The sequence below is a fragment of the Hyaena hyaena genome, unplaced genomic scaffold (assembly GCF_003009895.1).
Source record: "Hyaena hyaena isolate Hyena2069 unplaced genomic scaffold, ASM300989v1 scaffold_94, whole genome shotgun sequence".
NCBI classification, from domain to species: Eukaryota; Metazoa; Chordata; class Mammalia; order Carnivora; family Hyaenidae; genus Hyaena; species Hyaena hyaena.
In genome coordinates, this window is record NW_024080726.1 from 1894845 (window position 1) to 1918217 (window position 23373).

General features: G+C 58.7%; 1 protein-coding gene and 1 long non-coding RNA gene across 2 annotated transcripts in view; one reads left to right on the forward strand and one right to left on the reverse strand.

Annotated features, from left to right (window-relative positions):
* On the forward strand, nt 1-19150 carry LOC120233622. Its single transcript, XR_005528870.1, has 4 exons — nt 1-397; nt 13956-14143; nt 15065-15264; nt 19064-19150. It is a non-coding gene; the product is annotated as an uncharacterized LOC120233622 (long non-coding RNA).
* Nucleotides 16953-23373, reverse strand: part of TMEM201 (transmembrane protein 201) — a 22860-nt gene continuing 16439 nt past the window's right edge. Inside the window, exons 7-11 of the mRNA XM_039234963.1 lie at nt 22493-22701; nt 19737-19808; nt 18901-19200; nt 17970-18107; nt 16953-17147 (exon numbers count right to left, since the gene is read on the reverse strand). Of these exons, the coding sequence (XP_039090894.1) occupies nt 17050-17147; nt 17970-18107; nt 18901-19200; nt 19737-19808; nt 22493-22701 (817 nt within the window). The 3' untranslated portion in view covers nt 16953-17049. The remainder of the gene's footprint in view (nt 17148-17969; nt 18108-18900; nt 19201-19736; nt 19809-22492; nt 22702-23373) is intronic.

A 23373-nucleotide genomic window follows, 5' to 3' on the forward strand; every position in this document is an offset into this window, starting at 1 on the left:
ACTGCTCTCCCCAGCTTCCTGATGCCCCCGGGGGTCCGCCGACCCCGGGCTTCCTTCCCAGGCGGGCCTCCGCCTTCACCTTCACCTCTCCACCCCCCTGGCTCGCTCTGATGAAAGGGCAATGGTGCAAAATTCGTTGGGGAGAAAAACAGGAAGTGGAGCCTGAGAGCAAGACTGCAGAAGCGAGTGTGGCAGCCCCTCCAGCCGCAGCCTTACAGGAAAGCGGCGAGGGGGCAGCCCCGGCCCGAGCTGCGGGGGCGAGCGGCAGGGGTGCTGATGGGAGAGTCCGGCACAGACCCTCCGGCTGTGTTTTTAGGGGCTTTGCCTTTAGACCAAGCCCTACATCTGTGTCCTGCACGTTACATCTCCTCTCACCTGTCCACAGCAGCTCCTCAAGGTTAGTACAACCACCCCAGTTTACAGATGGGCAAACAGACTCAGAGAAGTTAAGCGACTCGGCCAAGGCCACACAGCCTTTCCCACGGCCGGGTCATGGCTCCTTGATTCTTTCTCAGACTTTGATTTCTATTTGTGGTGTGTTTTTGTTCTGGGCCTGTGAGCGGGCCGGGGGGTGGGGGGAGGGCAGAGGGGGAGCACTGCGTCTGGCTGCTCCATCCGAGCACATCTAAACGGGTGGTAAGGAAAGGCTGCTGACGGCTCATCCCTTGAGATTCTGTTTCCTGCAGCGTGTGAGCTGGAAGGTCCAAGGGCCCCGGGTCCTTCGTTAGAGACGGGGGCGGGGGGTGGGTGCCAGGGAGGGGAAGTCAGCCAACTGATAGTCGCGGGGTGGGGCACCAACCCCCAGGACACAATCGAGCACTGATCACCTCAGCTGGCTGACAGCCCCAAAGACTCAGAACTCCAGGTGAATTCAGAACCCCCTTTCCTTCTACGCCTGGGACTCAGGGTAGCCCCGACCCTCTGGCTTCCTGCCCAGCAGGCATCGTCCGAATGAGGGAGCAAGGAGAAGAGGTACCCAGGCAGGAGTGAGGTGGTGGAGTGGGGAGGGATGGCCCCAAAGGCTGTCTCACTGGAGCTCTCACTTGGATCCTAGCTCTCCTGGCCCCAGGACACGATGTCTAGTTCACCCTGGGTATCTCCATCATTCCACGGTGCTCCCGGGGCCGCCGACCCTGGCCACCTCCTACAGAAGGGACCGTTGCCCCCCCGCCCCGCCCCCGTCTCTGAGGTTGAAACCACAATGTTGTGCCTTGGCCTTCGCTCATCCGCCATGACAGGGGTCCCTTTCCCAGAAGCTCTGGGGGCTGTCAGACCACAGCAGAAGCTGGGTATGGACGGGGCTGGAGGCGCTGTCTGCCTCACTGGTACATCTGCTGCTCTCTGAGAGATGGGTGGGCTCTGCACCCCCCCACTGCCTCTGCTCCCCATAGGCCGAGCTGCTGGGTTGCAGACCGGAAACAAGAGAGGCCCTCCGGCCTTCAGCATCCAAAACGTACCCACCTCTTTCTGCCGTCTTTGGGTACCAGTCCCCCCTCAGCAGTGAGCAGCACCCTGGGGCCAGAGGGATGCCTCCTTTCCTTTGCAGAGGAGACCCAGCCTCTAGTTGAAAGCCACTCCATATAGAAGGGAACTATTAAAATGAGGTGTTATAGGGGCATCTGGCTGGAGCCTGTGACTCTTGATCTCAGGGTTGTGAGTTCAAGCCCCACACTGGGTGTGGAGCCTACTAAAAATAAATTAAAAAATAAATAAAGTGAGGTGTTATATGTAAAGTGGTTAGAACAATGCCTGATCCTTAGAGCTCAATAGGAGGCACCTGGGTGGCTCAGTCCATTAAGCATCTGATTCTTGGTTTCACTCAGGTCATGGTCGCACAGTTGATGGGTTCGAGTCCCGCATCGCGCTGCTCCGTGCTGGCAGTGTGGAGACTCCTCGGGATTCTCTCCCTACGGTCCCCCTCTGTGCCCCTCCCCTGCTCTCTCTCTCTCAAGATAAAGCTTCAAAACATTTCAATATATGTGTATCACCATCAGCATGTAATTTATTTATTTAAAGATTTTTTTTAATGTTTTTTATTTATTTCTGAGAGAGAGAGAGAGAGCATGAACAGGAGAGGGTCAGAGAGAGAGGGACACACAGAATCCAAAACAGGCTCCAGGCTCTGAGCTGTCAGCACAGAGCCAGACGCGGGGCTTGAACCCACTAACTGAGATCATGACCTGAGCTGAAGTCAGACACTTAACTTACTGAGCCACCCAGGAGCCCCCATCACCATGTAATTTAATCTCTACAACACCCCTGTGAAGTCAGGATTACGCTGCTATTTTGCAGTGAGGAAACTGAGGCAGACGTGAAGCCCCATGCCTAGCTTAGGCAGTAGTAAGTGGCTGAGCAGGGATGGGAAGTTACGTCTGCTGGGGGCTTGTGCCGCCAGTCTCCTCTGGTCGGGAGGCCTGCTTTGGATGGACGGGGACACACACACACAGGCAGACACACACACACACACACACACACACACAGGCAGACACAGACACACACACAGACGCACACACACAGGCAGACACACACACACAGACACACACACAGGCAGACACACAGACACACAGACACACACACACAGAGACACACACACACACACCCCTGGGCTGCCCCCACCCCCAAAGGAGCGCAGGGTGGGAGGCGAGGCGGTGCCTGACCAAGAGACAGAGGTGGAGTCCGGGGCGGGGCCTCCCGGCCGGCCCGCCCCCCTCCTCCCGCGGGGCGCCAACCTCGAGGCCTCCCGGATGCGCTCCGGGGAAGCACGGGCGCCACCTGGTGGCGACAGGCGGTCAACGCCACCGCTGTCCCACCGCGCTTAGCCGCGTCCAGCACGAGCTCCCGGCGGCGCGTTTGGCTAAGGTGCGCTTGGACTTGGCCCAGCTAAGGAGCCGCTGCGCCCCCGGATTCCCTCTCCTTCCCGCCCAGCTTCCTCCGGGGCGTGGGGCGCGCGCCTGCACCCTGGCGTTGCTGCGCTTGGGCTGCTCGTGGCTTGGGGGCAGGTATTGAAGCAGCAAGCTCATTTTGCTGGGAATTTATTGTATGTTCCCCCAAACTTTCCTATTCCTTTCCTAATTCCTTCGCGCAAGAGGCAGATTATCCCAGCGCCGCTTTCTGGCCGAGCCTGCGGCTGGGCAGCTCGGCCCCAGCCTCTACCTTCGGACTCTGCCGGCTCCTCGCAGCTCCTGTGCGGGGAGCGGGAGCCCCCCAGCGGTTTCGCTCCCAGCCCTGTGGCATCTCCACCTGGGCACCGGCAGGCAGTCCCCTCACCGGAACCTGACCCCAGCCCAGCTTCCTGCCCAGCCTAGCCCGGTCCCTCACTTCCTTCCTGCCTCGGTGAAAGGGGTCCTTCTTGACGCCCTTGGTCCAAGCAGAAACCCGCGTCACGGTTCGCTTCTCCCTGCCCTCCGCTTCCCCTGTCCAGGTGTCCCCAAGCCTCGCGGTCTGTGCCACCGCCAAGGGACGCGGCCCTACGTTCCACTCATCCATTCGACACGCGATGCCACATGTCACCAGACACGCTTCCTGTGCCCTGAGGATACTGCGGTGACCAACGTCTCCGCCTGCGGGACATTCAGGTGGGGACCAGGGCCGGGCCGATTCAGAAATAAACAAGCAAACAAATGCGTCTGCAAGACCTCCCATGGCGGTTGGTGCTCTGGGGAACCAAGCAGGGGAGGTGCCCTCCTCACCCGGCCTGGGCTGCCCCCGCCCCCCCATCAGGCAGCTGCTGCCCTCACCGCACACGTTGCATTCCTCACTCTCTGGGCTACCGAACCCATGCAAGGATTCCCCCTCTTTCTCGTTCCTCCCTCGGGCTCCGATACCTCCCACCAGGCCGCCCGCCTGGATTCCCCCTCACCAGGCTGTGGGTTGGACACCCCACCCTGCCACCCGGGACAGCTGCCTCCCCTCCCCCCACCACCACCCCGCTCCCCGCTTGTGCGCTTTGGACTGAATTGTTTGGACTGAATTGTTTTGTTTTGTTTTTTTAATGTTTTATTTATTTCTAGGAGAGAGAGAGAGAGACAGCGTGAGCAGGGGAGGGTCAGAGAGAGAGGGAGTCACAGACTGAAACAGGCTCCAGGCTCTGAGCTGGCAGTCAGCACAGAGCCCGACGCGGGGCTCGAACCCACGAACCGCGAGATCATGACCTAAGCGAAAGTCGGACGCTTAACCGACTAAGCCACCCAGGGGCCCCGATTTGGACTGAATTGTAAAGGAGGGAAAGGGAAGGCACAGAAGGGGAGCAGGCAGAGAGGGCGGCCCCTCAACGGGATATTTAAAAAACATTCAAACCCTCCAACAAGAAAGAGTAGCTCAATGAACCCCATACACCCTGAAGAAAGGTGTCTCGGGACAGGAAGGGAGCGGCCTGCTGGGAATACGGGAGGGAAGGGGAAGCAGCGCCTGCAGGGGGCGCTCCTGCTGGACGGGCCACCGAGTAGCAGGGAGCCGGAGAGGGCGCCCTGTGGAGAGGCCAGCCCCGGAGGGGTGTCTGGACAGTCCAGCGACTGGCAAGGGGGGCAGGGGCAGCTGTCCACAGGCTGGGGGCTCCATCGCTGGGGTGGACTTCTCCCCTGGGTTTTGTGGTTTTGTTCTGCGAAGTAGGAAGCAAGCTGGTTGGCTGACAGAGGAGAGGGGAGGAGATGTTGAGAACAGGGGCGGGAAGTGAGGGTGGGTGTGGAAAGTGCCCCCAGGGGGCCCCCAGCCCCCCCACCCCCAGGAGTGAGGCTTCGGCTGCAGAAGGCCCCTCGGGGGATTGTGGTCATGCAGCTAAAGTGAGAGCCAACTGCGGGGACTGCTCTTCTCCGCACTTTGGGCTTTGGTCCGAGGGGGTGTGCACCTGCGCTGTCCCCTCCGTCTTCTCTCGCTGTCCCCTTGGGCTGCTGTCCCTGCCCACCTGCCTTCACTGGCGGAGCGGCCTGCCCAGTTACCTGTCCCCTAGCACCAGGGGTCTGGGCTGAGAGAGGCCGGGAGCCTGAGCCCACCCCCCACACACACCCCCTCCCCCCGCCCCGATCTGGGGGCAGAGAAGCACAGAGACAAGTGTTGCTGCCAGGTCCCGATCGGGTTCTGATCAGGCTGATCAAGTTCTGATCCCGGCACAGCCGACCTGGATCGTCCCTCCCCCTGCCCAGGGCCTTCTCTGGCTGAAGCGGGTCTGAGTTGGATTCTCCCACCTTGTCTCCTAGAGTGTTTCCGTCGAGACTTCTGACCCCGGCCTCTTCTCTCTAATCGTTAGTGGGTCCCCCAGGGCACCTCTGCGCCTCCTGTCCCCAGCCATGCTCACCCAGTAACGAGCAGCCCGGTTACTGACGAAAGCACCTTTACACCACGGACCCATTCCATTACGGCCGCCCTAAGAGGCAGGGCACAATGCCCAATTTGTTTCTTTGTTTTTCCAGGAGGAAAGAGTCTTAGCAGAGTCATTCATTTATCTAAGGTGAGTGGACCAGTAACTCACTGCGGGAGGCAGAATTCCACCCACTTGTGTCCATTCCAAGCCCACATTCGTCCCGCCGGGTGCCTGGATTCTCTGTAACATCTCCTCTCACGTTCTGGATACGCATCTGTAAGTTACCCAGGGCTTGCAAACGTGTAACTGGACAGAAGGCTACAAGAGAGTCTTCCTGTCCCCGCTCTTCCCCAGGGTTAGCTGGAGAACCAGTCAGGAAGGAGTTCCTTCCCATCAGGACCCCCTACGTTACTGTGGGGCCTGGTGCAAAATGAAAACGTGGGGTCCCAGGTTCAAAAATTATTAAGAATCGGGGCACCTGGGTGGATTGGTTAAGTGTCAGACTCTTGATTTTGGCCGAAGTCATGATCTCACGGTTCGTGGGTTTGAGCCCCGAGTCAGCACAGAGCCTCCTTGGGATTCTCTCTCTTTCTCTCTCTCCCTGCGCCTCCCCGCTGCTCTCAAAAGAAATAGACTTTTTAAAAAAAAGTATTAAGGGGGCGCCTGGGTGGCTTAGTCGGTTAAGCGTCCAACTTTCGCTTGGGTCATGATCCCGCGGTTCGTGGGTTCGAGCCCCGCGTCGGGCTCTGTGCTGACTGCCAGCTCAGAACCTGGAGCCTATTTCAGAGTCTGTGAATCCCTCTCTCTCTGACCCTCCCCTGCTCGTGCTGTCTCTCTCTCTCCTAGAAATAAATAAAACATTTAAAATAAAATAAAATAAAATAAAAAAATAAAAAAGTATTAAGAATTTCAAGGTGGTGCAGGCAGAGCATTAAGTGGCACGTGGGGCCTGTCTGAGCCCAGGGGCTGTGTGGCTGCATGGGTCCCACGCCCCTGAACCTGGCTCTGCCCTTTGGTTTGCATCTTGAATACACTCATAAATATGTGCAGGCCTTTAAATATGTATGAAAAACCAACCTCCTATTCTGCAAATGGGCATTTGCTTTTTTATTTCTGAAGACCGCCAATAACACTATGTACCGCGCACTTTACACACCTGTATCAGTTTCAGTGCTGTGGGGTAGGCCTTGGGGGATGTAGGAGAAACTATCATTATCCCCATCACACAGTTGAGGGAACTGAGGCACAGAGAGGAGCAGCTTGTCCGAGAAGTGACGGACAGATTTGAAGTCAGGAAATTCGGTCTGGAGTTTGCGCCCCTAACCTCGACCTTCTTCCTGATAAGGAGACGGTAGAGGGTGAGCCAACCTTCAGATGTGCCACATTCATTTAATCAGTCTCCTGTCGATGCAGCTTGCTTCCAGGTTCTTAACGTGACCAACCCACAGCGGCCCTCCCAGGCTGCACCTGGACCCATTTCCGGAGAAGGGGGTGTTTCCACACCGCGGGCCCGCAGCTCGCAGTCTGAGCTGAGCCCCAGCGAGTGGGAATGTGAAGTCCTCAGGAACATGAGACGGCCGTGCCGGGAGAAACACTTCACCTGCAACAGCCAGACCGAGGATGCGGGGGGGGGGCGGGGGGGGAGGGGGTCATTCGAGCCCCACGACGGGTGTAGAGATTACGTAAATAAACTTAAAACAAAAAAAGAGTGTGGGGGCACCTGGGTGGCTCAGTCGGTTAAGCGTCTGACTTCGGCTCAGGGCCTGATCTCACAGGAGTTCGAGCCCCGACTCCAGCTTCGGATTCTGTGTCTTCCTCTCTCTCTGCCTCTCCCCTGCTTGCGCTCTTTCTCTCTCTTAAAAATAAATTAAAATAAAAAAGGAGCGTGGAGGGTCCCGTGTCAGTTGTGTCATGGCAGGTACTGGGAGGCTTCAGGACCCTCGGGGGGGTGGCTGTGGGCTAGCGGCAGCCACGTGGGGTGTGACAAGGTCACAGGCGCTCTGAATTTCCCCTCCGCGGCTGGTGACAAGGAAAACCAGCCGAAGCGCAGGGAGCGAATCCAGACAGACGCCAGGAGAGTCTCTGCGTTAGGGCCCTGTGGCTGCGGTAACAGTAGCCACAAAGTTAGTGGCTTACAACAAGACGCCTCCCTCACGTTACACTTCCGCAGCTTAGATGGGCCACGCGGGTCCCCCCGCTCCACCCCCAGGGCTGAAAGCAAGGAGTCAGGGCTGTGTGCTTCTGGAGGCCCCAGGGAAGATCTGCTGCCTGCTCTGTTCCAGCGTCTTGCAGTGCCCACATTCCGTGGCCTGTGGCCCTTCTTGCATCCTCAAAGCCAGCGGAAAAGCACCTCCCAGCCTCTCCGACTCCAACAGCCTCCAGGAATTAGGGTGTAGACGTTCATTATTCTGGATGCCACCATGTCCCTTTAATTAGGCTGCCCGTCCCCCCAGCTGGGACAATGAAAGAGTTTTTAAAAACCACTTAAAAATAAACCTTTTGGGGGGACGCCTGGGTGGCACAGTCAATTGAGCCTCTGATGCTTGATTTCAGCTCAGGTCATGATCCCAGGGTCGAGGGATCCAGCCCCACGGCTGAGCACAGAGCCCACTTGGAATTCTCTCTCTCCTTCTATCTCTGCCCTCTCCTACTCGCTCTCTCTCTGAAATAGAAAATAATATGAAAATAAACCTTTTGGAGTCATAGGTTATGTAGTGTAATCTGCATGTGTTTAGAGTGTCCCTGTTGGCTGAGTTTCGACAAATGTATTCAACCTTGAAACACTGCTTCTATCGGGATAAAGGACATTCCCATCATTCCTGAAAAGATTCCGTGGGCCTTTTACCAGTTTCATGTAACTACTGATCTGTTTTTTCTTTTAATTTTAATTCAATTTAATTTTTTAAATATTTGGCTTTTTTCAAGTTTATTTATTTAGTTTGAGAGAAAGAAAGAGAGGGATGTGCAGAGATAGGAGAGAGAGAGAGAGAGAGAATCTGACAGTGCAGAGCCTGATGCAGGGCTCAGACTCATGAACTGCAAGATCATGAGCTGGTGGCTGTCCAGGGGTGAAGCAGGGAGAGAGTGGTCCATTCTCAGGGGTTGACGGGGCAGGGGGGAGGCAGGGATCTGAGCTCAGGCCACAGCTCTGGTGGGGGCTTGTTTTGTTGTTGTTGTTTGTTTTTAAATGTTTTACTTATTTTGAGAGAGCACAGGAAGGGGAGGGGCAGAGAGATGGGGACAGAGGATCCGAAGCGGGCTTGGCGCTGACAGCAGCGAGCTCAGTTACTGGGATCGAACTCACGAACCGTGAGATCATGACATTCAACTGACTGAGCCACCCAGGCGCCCCTACTGTTCCTTTTAAAAATAGCCTTTTTATTTTGAAATAGTTTTAGATGTAGGAGCCAATACACCTCGGGTCTCCCTGATTGCCACCATCTCGCACTGTTACTGCGATTCCTCTGCTGCAGTGCACGAACCCACACCACTATTGGCAAAGCTCCACGCTAAGGGTTTGTTTTCACAAAGGATGAGATTTCGGAGCTCCATACCAGTTGGATGTATTCTAGTGATTTTGTGGGGAGAAATACAAGTTTAACAAAGTGTGTTTAGAAGCAACATAAGCCTGTTGCATTTGGGTGGTTCAGTGGGTTGAAAGTCTGACTCTTGATTTTGGTTGGGTCATGATTCTGGGGTCGTGGGATCGAGCCCTGCGTCGGGCTCTGCGCTGAGTGTGGAGCCTGCTTTCCCTCTCTCTCTTTCTCCCCCTCCCTCTACCCCTCTTCTGCTCTCTCTCTCAAATAAGTAAAAACAAAAAAATAAATAAATAAATAAATAAATAAATAAATAAATGGAACTTAAGCCTGCTGTTTACTCAGCATAAAGGCAGAACAGGGGACCGGCTAATTTGGTCTTTTCCTGGACCGCTTGATGGTGCCAAGGGGTCACCTGGGGACGTTTATATCAGCCCTTTTGTAAGTCATCAGCGAATGCAGTTGGTAACTTGGCAGGTTTGAGCAAAGGGGCCACATAAAAATGAAATATTAATTCAGCTTCCCATCTTTACTATTTATAAAGTCAAAATAGAGAAGCTTGTTCCTCAAGCCCGACCACAGTGAGTGTGGAAGCTGCAAGTTCATGACAAATTGTCGGTGTCTCGGCAAAAAGAAAACTAAATCTTTAGACGAAATCCCAGCTCAGCAAACCTCTCGGCAGCTGTGGGGAGGACTCAAGGTCATGAAATGCCCCGGCCATAAAATACAGTGACGGCCGCTCTGTACTAGGCTTTGCCATAAAATTGACCTCAGAAAACCACACGCTTAACTCCATTTTCCTTCCTGGGGCAGATCTGCCGCAAGCCGAGAAGGGGAAACCCTGCGTCTCCTCGCTGGGAAGGCACTGGGGCCCTGCAATGTGGATTCATGCTAATGTGTAGTGTTTGGGTGGATTAATCTGGGGATTTCCAATACTATTCAATTTTTTTAAAGTTTTAATTTATTTTTGAGAGCAAGAGTGTGAGCAGGAGGGAAAGAGAGAGAGGTGAGCAGATGATCAGAAGCAGGCTCTACACTGACAGCAGCGAGCCTGATGTGGGGCTCGAACAAACGGTGAGATCTGAGCTGAAGTTGGATGCTCAACCCACTGAGCCACCAGGTGCCCCTAAATTTCTTCTTTTTTTTAATATTTATTTATTGTGAGAGACAGAGAGAGAGAGAGAGAGAGGGCATGCAAGTGAATGGAGGGGCAGAGAGAGAAGGAGAGAGAGAATCCCAAGCAGGCTCCACACCATTGGGGCCAATCCTCACATGGATCTCAATCCCATAAAACTGTGAGAGCCAAAATCAAGAGTCCAATGCTTAACCAGCTGACTGAGCCACCCAGGTGCCCCTCTACTAGTATTAAAAGTAAGAGTCAGGGGCGCCTGGGTGGCTCAGTCGGTTTGGCGTCTGACTTCGGCCAGGTCATGATCTCATGGTTCGTGGGTTCGAGCCCAGTGTCGGGCTCTGCGTTGACAGCTTGGAGGCTGCTTGGGATTCTCTCTCTCCCTCTCTCTTTCTCTGCTCTTCCACTTGTGCTGTCTCAGTCTCTCTCAAGAGAAATACATAAAGTTAAAAAAAGATCACCACTGGGGCACCTGGGTAGCTCAATTGGTTAAGCTTCCGACTTCGGCTCAGGTCATGATCTCAAAGTTTGTGGGTTCAAGCCCTGCGCCCGACTCTGTGCTGACAGCTCAGAGCCTGGAGCCTGCTTCAGATTCTGTGACTCCTTCTCTCTCTGCCATCCCCTGCTCGCTCTCTGTCTCTGTCTCTCAAAATAAAATGAAGACATAAACAAAATTTTTAAAAAATCACCCCCTGAAAACTCTTTCCGTCTTCAGAATCCACACGAGAGTCTCACCTGCACCCCTAGCCCTGCATTGGGAGACTTACTGCACTGAGTGGGGACAGAGAAAGCCCCAGGAGTCACACCCGGAATTGCTGCCTGTGAACCCCAACAGCTTACAATAGAGGTGTCACCTCTTCTGTCCCAGGGGGACTTAGACGTCCTATATGCTTTTTCTGGGCAACTTCTTACCTGCTTTTTTCTGGAGAACAACTCAGTTCTCTGAGGTTTCCTTCCAACCCCCAGGGCTTGTGCCGACCCAGCGGGAAGCCTGGTCCCCATCAGCTCCTAAGCTTTGTTAATTAACATCAGGTTCTTCTGTGGATGTAGGGGGTCAGGACAAATACTCCAGAGGCTTCAACCCTGGTTCTGTCCGCCCACAGCCTGCAGGCTCCCTCTGAGGTTGGAGGGCCATTCCTGGGGTGACCTTGGGGCCTCGAAGGGAGGCCGTCTGTCCGCCCCTGCACTCCTCTCAGTGATGCCTCCCTGCTGGCCGGCAACGCCACTGTCCGGTGAGGTCCCTCCCCGCAGCCCCAGGTCCAGCCTGTCTCCCTTATCTTTGTTAGGGTCACAGCAGTTCGGTGGCCAGACCAGTCAGGACATTTCCAAATGCCTGTGCTCTCCTCCTCCTCCTGAGAGATTCCCCCCTCCCTGACCGTCGGATCCCCCCAGTACAGGAGCCTCACCTCTGAATGAACCCAGGAAGTCAAAACTGCCAAGGTCAGACCCGTTCCCCAGTGACTTCCAGTGTGAGATTGGAGGTGCGCTTCCACCCTGCTACACGCGCACCCGGCCTCATGGCCTGGGGACCCTATAGCACCCAGGTGCCACTCGGGGAGAAGGGTCAAAAATTGTGTCATGCAGCCCTTTGCAACCTAAAATGATACAGATCCTCAGGACCCCTCCCTCAGACCAGCCCTCTGCCACCCTCGGTCCAGCCCCCACCTCAAACAGCCCTCCCCGCCCGCCTGGGGTCGTGGGTTTTCAGGGTGGGAAGGGGCTTTGGCTGCTTCCTGGCCTCTGCTGTCCTACGTGATATTTTCTTTTGACAGCAGTTCATTATTGGTGACTGTGCCTTTCATCCTGTCTCCTCCTGGCCCCCCAACCCCAGCACTGCAAACCTCGGGGGGACAGGAATGTGCCCCCCGAGATGGAATATGCCCCCCCGAGATGGAATATGCCCCCCCGAGATGGAATGTGCCCCCCCGAGATGGAATATGCCCCCCCAGATGGAATATGCCCCCCCGAGATGGAATATACCCCCCCCAGATGGAATGTGCCCAGCCTCAAGCCCCCTGGGGGCCTGGCCTCGGTTCAGCCCCCAGCTCACCCCCCTCTGTGTCTGCTCTTGTTCTGTCATCCGGTTCCATGAGGGTCGCACCAAAGCCGGTGATGTCAAGCCTCAGCTGCAGGGAGCATCAGGTAGTCTCCCCCGGCTTCAGGGAGGCCGACGCGTCTCCTGTCCCCTCTCCTCAGAGTGAGACCTGGAAATACCTGCACGCCAGCTTCCTGGTGGACGTTTCATTCATTCATTCTTATTCGTTTGTTCGTTCGTTCATTCATTCATTCATTCATTCATTCATTCATTCAACAATATTTAGAGAGCCTCCGCTATGAGCCAAGGTCTCTGGTCTCAAGGAAGTCACCCTTCTGAAGGGGACGCGGCCGCCACCTGTAACTGAATGGAAGCAGCGGGACACTGAGGAGAATGGCGGGAATCCAGGCCGCAGCGGCCTCTCAAAGCAGGTGGCCTTTGAGCGGTGCCTGAGGCTTGCAGTTGGGGGCGGGGGGGCTCCAGGGCGCAGCAGGGACAGGTGTCCACCGGTTATCTCCAAAGCATCCAATGCAAGTGCTCAAAGCTGAATTTTCAAACCCATGCTCTCCCCTGTGCCCCTCCCGGTTTCCCTACATCAGGAGGGGGCCATCCGAAGCAGACTTTAAGCTGACAGTAGAGAACCCGACGCGGGGCTAGAACCCACAAATCATGAGATCATGACCTGAGCCGGACTCGGACGCTTCCCCGACTGAGCCACCCAGGCGCCCCCATCATTCCATTCTTGTGCTCTTCCAACCCAGTCTTCATATTCTGCTGAGCGACCCTTTGAAAATGCGCATTTGCTCCCGTGACTACCGTGCTTGAATGCGGCACTGGCTTTCCCTTTGTTCTTAGGATGAAATCTAAATGCCCAACAGTCTTTCATAGATGACCTTCTGCTCTCCTCTCTCCTGGGCTCTTGACATACTAACCTTTCAATTCCTTGAAAGCTGGCCCCAGGGCCTTTACACAAGCACTGACTCCTGCGTACAGTGATCTCCATCTTGTCCGTAAGCTTCATGTCTGGTATCCTGAATATTCACACTGGAGACACCGGCGTCCCATTACTTCACAGGCCTCCCACTGCGGATGAGTGGACTGTATGCTTGCCCAGGCCAGCCTCCTGCTCTGGGTGGGCTCCCTGCAACAAGGGCATCACCATTTTGCCCACCACTGTAGCCCCAGTGCCTGGCACAGCCGTGCACACGTGACGGGCACCATAATACTTATCGCGTAAATCTGACCAGAGACTGAGGAATGAAGGAAAGAACATGCTGTGGAAATCCTGGGTCTCTCTCTTCTGTCACTGCGACCCAGCTCTCACTTAGTGAAGGGGGGGGCGGTGCATAAACACAAAGCTGGCAAAGAGCACAATCCCATGGTGGCCTCAAAATCAAGCTGGCTGTACCCCGGTGCCTTTCCCCATTCCCACCCCCAGTAGCAAAATGTCCTGAGTTGCTACGACATAAAAAAACTTCGCAGCGGCAGAGCCACTCTGGACCCCCAGCTGTGTCCTCCGTGGGGGTGGGGTGGCTCTCACCTCTTGTCACCTCTGGGAAGGGTCAGATGAACTAGGTCCTTTCGCTCCTGCTGCACGGAAGGGTCCCCTTGTCACACGACTTATTGGTAAGGGGGGGATGGGGATGCTGGGGTGATTTCCGGAACTTTTTAAAAGATCAGAACTTTTCCTGACCTACAACTCAAGTGCAGCCCAGCACATAAAGGGGGGGAGGGTGCCAGGCAGCCTGCCCCCCACCTCTCACCTACTCCCATGTTCTCTCGGCACAAGTATTACACAACTCCAACCTGATCATCTGCCCATCCCCCCATGTAAGCTGTCGGGTGACCGGGGGCAGGTCTGCAAAGCAAAAGTCAGCTTAGGACTTTTGGAGGGGGGAAAAAAAATCCAAAACCCACCAGTGCAAACCACACGACAACATAGTTTTCTGCACTTTCCAGAAAGCAACCAGACAACACATAGAAAAGCCTGAACTACAAAAGCCGCAGGTCCGTACGGAGAGATTTCCGGAGGCCCCAGTTATGAAAGAGGGGAGAGTGGACGCGTCTTCATCTCAGCAGGCCGGGAAATAGACCAGGCTGCGTGGACGCAGCCTCTGGGCGGCTGAGAGCTCGCTTGACGGCATGGGGTAGGTGTATGACGGAGCCAGGAGAGGAATAAAGTGACAAAGTGTTGGGTCCAGAAAGACCCTGTTCTTGTAAAAGTGTATGTATGTAGACACGTGGGGGGCAAGAGTGGGGCCGCGCTTCAGCTGTGGGACCCTGGGGCACGGTCTTTCTTGCTAGTTCCGGATTCTCTACAACAAACAGGTTTCCCTTTTATAAGGAAACAACAGAAAACGTCAGTAAGAACAATGCAGTGGGACTGACTCTGCCACAGCACAGGCTGGGGACCCTGGGGTGAGGTGAGGGGACGCAGGGGATGCGGCGCGCACTCCCTGCAGGTGGTCGGTCACGGCTTCGGGCCAGAAGGAGCCTCGGCATCAGTGACCTCCGGGGTCTGTTTGAAGTTCCACCTGCCACCCCCGAGGGCCAGCTTCTGGGAGCAGTGACTGGCCCAGCCCGGCCCCCTCCCGAATGCCTGCTGGGGAGCTCCCCCCACCCCCCCCTCCCCTCGGGGCTGCGCCTCTGCGGCGTGTGCCGTGGTCTGATCATCCTGTTACTTCGAGTCACAGTCCCGGCAGCCACTGGGCGGCCTGTACATGTGAGCTCGTGCATTTGACACACTTAGGAGGTCCAACCCTGGGCCCTGTCCCTGGTCTCCTGGCTCTGCCTCTGTCCAGCGAGGTCCCTTCGAGTGCTTTCTCCGGGCCCACCCTGCACCTGCCCAGGTCGGGCCTGAAGCTGGGTCTCCTCACCTGGAGGGGCTGTGCACCCCCAGGGCCCGATGCCAAGCCCGGCTGCTGGGGGGATGGGGGCCGTTCCCAGCGGGCTCAGAACACAAGGTGTTTGGCCCTGCAGCGCCGGGGGCAGGCTGGGCGGGCACTGCCGGCCGGGACAGGCTTTCCTGCTGGGGCCCTGGCTCATGCTGCCCTCGGTTCCCTGCCCAGCAAGCTTCCGCTCGCCCCTCCCGCGCTGGTCTCCTGTTCGGATCCGAGCTCTCTGGGGACGGGGAGCCCCCCAGACCCCACCCTCAACGCTGCCCCGCCGAGAGGAGTGAAATCACTTCCAGCTGCACCAGGACCCTTCCCCCGGCCTGAGCCGCCCCCGGGAACAGAATAAGAGACAGGCTAAGGGGTATAGTTCAAAGGTTGGTATCTTTTTTTTTTTTTTTTTGCTTTAGTAAAGAAAAATAAGGTTGTGTTTTTCCTTTGAAACAAAACGTAAGTAAGCCCCCGTCCCCCTCTCCCCTGCCCCTGCAGGGCGCCGGGGCCTCCAGGCCTGGGCAGGGGGGCCGAGGGGAGGAGAGCCTGTTGGGGCTTCCTCAGAGCCACAGAGGAAGGGTACTTGGGAATGGAGTTTGGCTTTGTTAGGCAAAAAATAAAATTTAAAAACCCGACACGCGTGCCCACTGTACAAACGGGGGCCAAGGAGCACCATCTCCAAGGTGGGACCATCTCTGGCAGTTGGACTCGGGGTCCTGGTGCGGCCCCCGGCCCCCCACCCCCCGTGTCCCGGGGTGGGGGGCAGGGCGGGAAACAGCTCTCCGGACAGGAGTGGGGGGACGAGGAGCGAGGGAGAGTCAGAGCGACTCCTTCCCCACATGGTAAAAAAAATTACTAAAAAAGCACCCAAGGCTTAAAAAAACGAAACCTCCCTGGCAGGGAGAACGGGCGGCGTCCTGCTCACCAGCAGAGCGCCTTACCTGGCAAAAATGTGTAGAAAAATAAAATTAAACTTTATCCCTGAATGATAAAGACCCTTCCTCTTTGCCCTCACGACCGCCACCCGTCCCCCCAGCCACCATGTCTCGGGAGTCACCGCGACGGCCAATCCCTCCGTGGGTGCCAGAGCGAGGGCCCTCCTCCCTCCTCTCGGGGGCCAGGACGGGACCCCAGCACAGGGGCGGGGGGGCAAGGCTGTAGGAGCAGGTGGCAGGGTCTGGGGGGGGGGCGTGGAGTGGGGAAGGAAGCCAGCCCGGGGGGCCTGGAAACGAGGCCGCAGGATGAGAGGGAGGAACGCAGGGCCTCAGGGGCTGAGGGGCCAGGCCCAGGCAGGGCGGGGACCGGCTCTCACCCAGCCCTGCAGGCTGTGCTGGGCCCGTCCCGCGGGGCAGGCTGGGGGCTGGAGCAAGGCCCCCGTGGGCAGTGCGTGAGGGAAGGGCCCAGAAGCGCAGGCCCGGCAGCGGGGCAGGGTGGGCCCTGGGTAGTGGAACGGGCTGCTGCCCAGGGAGGTACCGAGAGGTAATAAAATAGGGGCACAAGCGGGCGGAGGGGAGGCTGGCCGGGAGCAGGGGGCGCTTACACTGGAACTCTGAGGGGCCCTGGGCCCCCAGTACCCGCCTGCCCCCCCAGGAGAGCCAGGGGGCCGACAGGACGCAGGGAGACACGGGCAGGTGGTGTCCATCCTCAAGGGGGCCTGCCCAAGGGGTCTGCTCTTCCCCAGGCAGGGGTGCGAGCGATGACACAGGGACCATCCCTCCGCCCCCACCCCCGCCCCGGGAAGCGGAGGCAGCTGCAGAGGGACAGGGGGATACAGTACGAGATGCGGTCACAGCCCGCAGCACGGGGTCCGGAGGCAGCCCGCTCCGCCGGGGCTACAGCAGTGGCACTCCCGCCGGGCGGGCCGGGCAGCAGGGAGGGGGCCCCCCATGTCCTGCGGCCCAGAGGGGATCCCTGGCTTCAGGATCAGGGTCAGCACCAAACACAACTGATGTCAGCCAAGGAGACGGGCAGGGAGAGTGACCCCGCGGACGTGCTCAGCCCTGCGGTCGGCCAGGTGAGGAGCAGGGGTCCCGAGGGCGGGCCCGGCCCGGCGAGGTCAGAGGCCCTGGAGAGGATGGCGGAGCCCCGCGCAAGGGCCCTGAGGCCGGCAGTGGTGGAAGCAGCATGCACCTGGGCGTCTCCAAGACCCTCTGGGCACCGGGGGCCGTGGGTCAGCGCAGCACCTGGTACAGGTAGGCCGAAGTGAAGAGAACGTTGGCGGCCAAGCTCACGGCCAGGAGGCCCCGGACCAGGGAGGGCCCAACACGACCTGAGAGAGAGAGAGAGAGAGAGAGAGAGAGAGAGAGAGAGAGAGAGAGAGAGGAGACCCGGTTAAAGGTTCCCTGCATAGCGGACCACCGGCCCCGCCCACCGGAAACGCAGCTGTGGCCCCTTGGGGCCCAGAAAGACCCCAGAACCCAGGGTCGGCAGGTCAAGTCCTGCCTCCCAGAATGCACCTCATTTCCTGAGCCCATGCTACCAGGCGAGTACTGGATGCGCTGTACTTGACCCCATGAGGGGGCCTCGGGGCACGACCCCCCAGGACAGACAGGAAACAGACGCTTTAGAGGAGCGATGCCCAGCCCAGGCTCTCAGACTGGGTTTCCCGCCCCAGGTCTGTGCTCTGGGGGCAGCACCCACTTCAGCCAGCTCCAAAGATGGGGAGCCACCTTTGCAGAAAGACTCCCCTCGTGACCGACCGTCCAGCCAGCGTCCTCCCTGAACCCGTGCTGGCGACCCAGGCGCCACCGGGCCACCGCCCACATGGGCCAACGGGTACCTGAAACGCGGCCGGAAAAGCTGAGGAACTCGGTTTTTACTGTTACGAAATGCTAATTCTGTTCAACGTAAACAGCTCCCTGCGGCCTCCTGCGGGATGGGGGGCCTGATCCTAGGGTGGGCGTGCCGTGCGCCGGGTCGTAGCAGGACCCAGAAGGCCTGGGTGGGTGAGCTAACTGTCCTCTTGAGGGCCCTGGAGGGCTTGCTCTCTCAGGGTCCCAGACGGACCAGGAGGTGACGGTGGCTGCGGATCCGTAGCCCCCTGCCCCCCCCACCCCTGCCGCCCCACTCCCTTCCCAATCAGAGCACAGACCTTTCCAGGCGGCGGCCTCCTCCACGCACCCCTGCGTGGTGGTGTCCACCACGCACGTGGATGACTGAGAGGAGTCGTCCTCTTTCTTGATGGACCGGCCGCTGCAGGCACTGCCTCTTTCTGGCATCGACCTCATGTCTGCAGAGAGAGGGGGTGTCTCAGGGGGCTCACGGCTCACCCCAGGGACAGCCGTGGGCCAGGTCCACCCCCAGTCCTGGGTCAGTCCTCGGATGCGGGCAGCCGTGCCCATCCCAGCCCGCCTGCCCTAGCCCAGGGCCAGGGGACGCCAGGTCCATGCACCTCTCCCGGCCGCGTGGCTGCCGTGCAGGGAGCCGGTTATAGATCAGCAGCAGCGAAGTCCGTCGCCAACAGGCAGTGGCGGATGGTGCCACAGGGAGGCTTCTGGAGGCGGGGCACAGGGTGGCAGAGGCTGCCCGTGGCCTGTCTGGCCAGAATTCAGACCCACTGTGGCCAGACCCTCTGACAGTGTGTGAGACGCAGGAAATCCACACAGTCAAGTGAAAGTTTGAAAATTTAAAGGTAAAGCCCTAGTTTAAAAACTTGAGAAGTGCTTTACACAACAGCATCGTTTGAGCAAAACAAAAACACATGGGACCAGATGCACGCAGCCAAGCAGGGTGCGATGTGTTTTTGATCCATCCCAAGGAACAAAGGACCCTCAAGGTCAACTGCCAAAGAAAAAAATAAAACCAACTAATGGAAGGCCATGTCTTGGAGGGTTCAAGGTCACCAGGAGCCAGGCCAGGAGCGGCTGGAGCTTGGGAGAGCGGCTGCACACGCTCAGATAAGAGCAAGGACAGGCCCCGTGCGGCTGCCCGCAGGGCTGTCCTGACGCGGTCATGGCCCCGCTGGGTTCTCCCGCCTCCTGGGAGGGCAGCCGGGGGCGGGGGGGTGTGGGGGGATGTCGTACCCACAGTGAGCTTCGTGTCCTGCGCCGGCGATCGCTGTGGCACCTGGGGCGGCTCGATGGAGAAGAGGCTGCCGTTGTGGGGCGAGTGCTCGTCGGAGCTGCTGGGGGTGCTGGGGCCCTCCCCGGGGGGCGACGGGAACAGCAGCAGCTTCTGCCCCTTCAGGTTGAGCCGGGCCGGGCTGATGAGGGGCCTGCGGTGGCGCAGAGAGCCAGCGCTGGAGGCCACGGAGCCGGCCACGGAAGGCGCCGGGGAAGGAAGGGGGGACGAGGCACAGCACCCCGACAGGAGAGAGAAGTAATCTGAGGGCGGGAGGATGACAGAAGCGACGACTTACGGTAAGAACGGAACGGGGCGTGAGCGTTTGCTCTGGGCACAGCTACCCCCCTGCTACGGCTGTTTGGCTCCCGGTGCTTCTCTGTTAACCCGAGAAGGAAGACGAGGCTGTACCAAAACTTGGGGGACAGAGGGAAGCCTGCCAGGAGCTGAGGGAGGGCAGAGGATCACAGACCCTTAGTCGTGGCCCCCCGCCCCCGGAGGGCACCTCCCGACTTAATTAAGGTCAGCTAGCCCAAGCGCTGATGGCGGGATCCCGAGGGTGGTGGCCTCCGCAGGTCGTCACTGATAAGGGTGACAGCATGACAGCTAATCCCAGAAACCGCCACGGTCGTTTCACAGAAGAGGAAACTGAGGCACAGGGCTGTTGGTGGCTTGCCCAGGGCTGCGGAGCTGGGAGGCACAGGACTGAGACTTGAACACAGAAGCCCGTGGGACCCCAAGCTCGTGTTTACACGGGGGGCTCTGGAAAGCCCGGCCCACGCGCCCCCACCCTCCTCACCTGGAACGGGAACCTCTCCAGATCGAGACGCCTGAGACGGTGGGCGGCTCCCACTGAACAGGTAGCCTGAGTCTGGAGGAAAGATGAGGGGGCACGTCAGGCCCGTGGCGATGACCGCCACCCGCCCTCTCCACTCTCCAACCCCCCCCGACCCCGCCCGCTCTGCTGGGATCCAGCCTTTGTCACTTGGGCCGAGCTTTCTTGAAAACACAAGCTCTCAACCGACTCCCTTAACTACTGTCGGAGATCCTCCGGGCCTGCTCTCATCTCGGGGATTAAAAAAACCAACACCCGCCCCCGCCCCCACCCCCCCACAGCCTGCTCTTTCTGGGGTCCTGCCCCTCCACTACCTGTGCCTACCGGCCTGCGTGGGCCCTCAGGGAACACCGGACACACTGCTCTTCCTCAGTCGAGTGCACCCCACGGGCAGCGACTACACCCCATGTATCCTGTGCGCCCCCACTGCTCAGCCGAGAGCGGACTGTGGAAAGATCCACCGGGTGCCGCCACGAGCGGCTACAGTTCCATCCCCCTTGGGGCCCTAAGGGTCCCTTGGTCACAGCACACTGCTGCCCCTTCCCTCCCCTAGGCCCCGGGACACAGATCCAGGCCAACCCATGTGTCTTGGTAAGGGTGGCCACGGGGCCCAGGCACAGAGTCCTTTCCAGAAGCTGTTATGGATGCTAGGAGAGCAGTCTCTTTGCTGGGTGTGAGCTGTAGGGACGCAGGGATGAGGCCTACAACAGGGAGGCGCAGGGGCGAGTAGGGAGAGAAGGACACAGGAAACTAGAACCTGGCCCAGTGCCCGGGCCCCAGACCACCAGCGCCTCCTGGTTACCTGAGCCAAGGAGCTGCAGAAACTCAGCCTGAAGGCCCCCGGCAGTGGAGACCCTGGGGTCCCTCCTGGCAGTGGACATTCCAAGACCAGCCTGCGCCCACAGAACTGCTCTGCCGCCTCGGGGCGGGGCCACTCCTGAGCCCCCTTGCCTCAGGTCTTCCAGGGCTACAGGGAGACCTCGGTCATCGGCAGCAGCTGCTGGGATGCCACCCTCCTCCCTCCCCGGGGGCCTGAAATGGAAGGCCCTCAGCCCAGCCGCCCTGGCTGGGGAGCACGGAGGGTCCTCCCAGGAGGGTGGGGCCCAGGGCAGAGCTGCTCCCGACGCCCCAGGCTTCAGCCGGCCCCTCCCCACGGTCTACTCGAGAGCCACCGGGGACGGAGGAGGACAGCTCTGCTTAGGGGGAAAGGAAAGCCACCCTACTGTCAACTCGGGGTACAAGCAAAATGGCCTTTAACCGCCTGGGAGGAGCTAAGCCTCTGGGCGTTGCTGTTACCGGGATTCTCACCCCATACTAATGCCAGCAGCTGTGTTTGCTGAGGGCCTTGTTCTAGAAGCTTCCCTGATACCATGCCTACCTCAGCCCTGAGGCACAGCCGTCCACATTAGACCCTCCCAGGGGCCTGCCTGGCTGCTCGCAGCTGCTGGCTCTGGACACTTGGCTGCCCGCACCAGAGGCTCACAACCACCCCACGATGTGTGTATTATCACTGAGCCCAGCCTACAGATGGGGAAGTCTGAGCCCCCTCATTTTGTCCCCGTCAGACCGGAAGCTGGTGGGCTTTTCTCCAGAGGGAAGGGCGGTGGTGGGTGCTTCGGTTTCTCAGCCCTGCGTTTGCTCTACAGGAACTGAAGGAGCAGGGAGGTGCCTCTCGGAGGCCCAGTCCCTGCCTTTCACCCTGTGGGACATTCACTGCTTTTTTTTTTTTTTTTAAATTAGGTTCCACATTCAACTTAGGGCTTGAACTCACGACCCTGAGATCAAGAGTTGCATGCTCTACTGATTGAGCCAGCCAGGCGCCCCAGTCATTTCATTTTTTTTTTTGGAATGTTTATTTCTGAGGAAGAGAGACAGAGCACACGCAGGGAAGGGACAAAGAGAGGGAGACAGAGAATCTGAAACAGGCTCCAGGCTCCGAGCTGTCAGCACAGAGCCCGACGTGGGGCTTGAACCCACAAACCGTGAGATCATGACCTGAGCTGAAGTCAGGCGCTCAACCTGCTGAGCCCCCACAGGTGCCCTTACAACGCCCGGTTTAACCAAGATGCTGCCTACATTCTTGGAGGGTGGGATGCTGCCTGGTGGCATATTTGGGTATTCCCAAAGCTGTGACCCAGGGAGCCAGGCCCCAGGACACACCCCAGGCCGCCCAGGTGGCTTCCCCAAGAGCGAAGGGCGATGAGGAGGAAAAACTGGATGTAACTTATAACTGACTTCCCGGGAAGATCCCGCTAGAAAAGATGAAGGAGGAGACAAAGTCTCTTGTGACAAGGACCAGGTCTCAGGCACGCCAGAGCCCACGAGCAGCACATGCTCAATAAAGGCGGCTGATCCGAACACGCCCCTGCCCTCTGGTTGACATAAAAGGCCGGGGGCAAACCTTCCAGCCCTCGAGGTCTCCAAACACCGGCAACAATAACAACAGTGAGAATGGTGGTTAGGAGGCAGCCCCCAACGTGTGGGGACATCAACCGCGTGTCCGCTGCCCTTAGTACTTGACATGCATCACCTCGTTCGGCACAAACACCCACAGGCAGGCTCTACTGCTATGACCACCCTCCCAGCGGTGAAGACCCTTGACTAGAGGCAGTTGGAGGGGATGCACCCGGATCGGACTCCGGCTCTGCCCGTCTCTACAGCACGAGCTCTCACCGCCCTCCCGCCCGCCCCCTGCCTGCCCATGCCGGAGCGCCTCTTACCTGCCCGAGTCAGAGACGGTATGGTTCCCAGCGAGAGGGCCCGGCTGAGGCGGCCTGGCAGTGAGGAGGGCGAGGCCCGTCGAGGGGACCGGAACAGCTGCTGGCTGGTGAGCGGCAGGAAGCCGGGTGGCGCAGGGATGAACAGAGATGGTGACGGGCCGGCGGCACGTGGGCAGGGCACGGCCAGGCCGGGGCTCGAGGGGAAATACCTGTAAGAGCCCGTCGGGCACGGGAGAGAAGAGGAGGGTCAGCCCCGGGGGGCCCTGGTGGCGGCCTCCACACAGGTCCCGTCCCCTCTCCCCTGGTGCCAGGCGGGGCCGGAGTCGGGGTCCCAGGGAGGCATGTGTTAGTTGAAGCAGAGGAGCAGTCCGACCGCGTTCACGCCATTAGGAGCGGGTGGCTGGGAGGTGCCAGCGTGACCCACCCCTCCCTGCATGCCCCCTCGGGTCCCCCTCAGCCTCACAGCAAACTAGCTCCACTACAAGTCTCGGGATTAAAGTGACACTGTCGCCCTTGCCAACCTCATGCCGACCCTTCGCCTTGAAGCAAAAATGCCCAACCCCGCACCAGGCGCTCAAGAAAGGCCGGACCTTGGGCTCCCCCTCGTCACTGTGTGCTCCGTGCCCAGAGCCTCCTGCCAGGGCAGCTGAGCTCAGGACCCCCACCCCCCAACCCCGCCAGCTCCCCAGCGCCGGACTCCAGGAGTCCCACTGCTGCTCTGTGGTCTGGGACGCTCGTCTAAAGCCCCTTTGTGGGCAGAGGCGTGGGGGCAACCAGGCTTGGGACTCCCCGGGGAAGGGCTCTTGCAGGACACAAGCCTAACTCCGGCTTAGAGGAGACCCGTCAACGATGGCAAAGGCTGCCCCAAAATACGGAAGGTG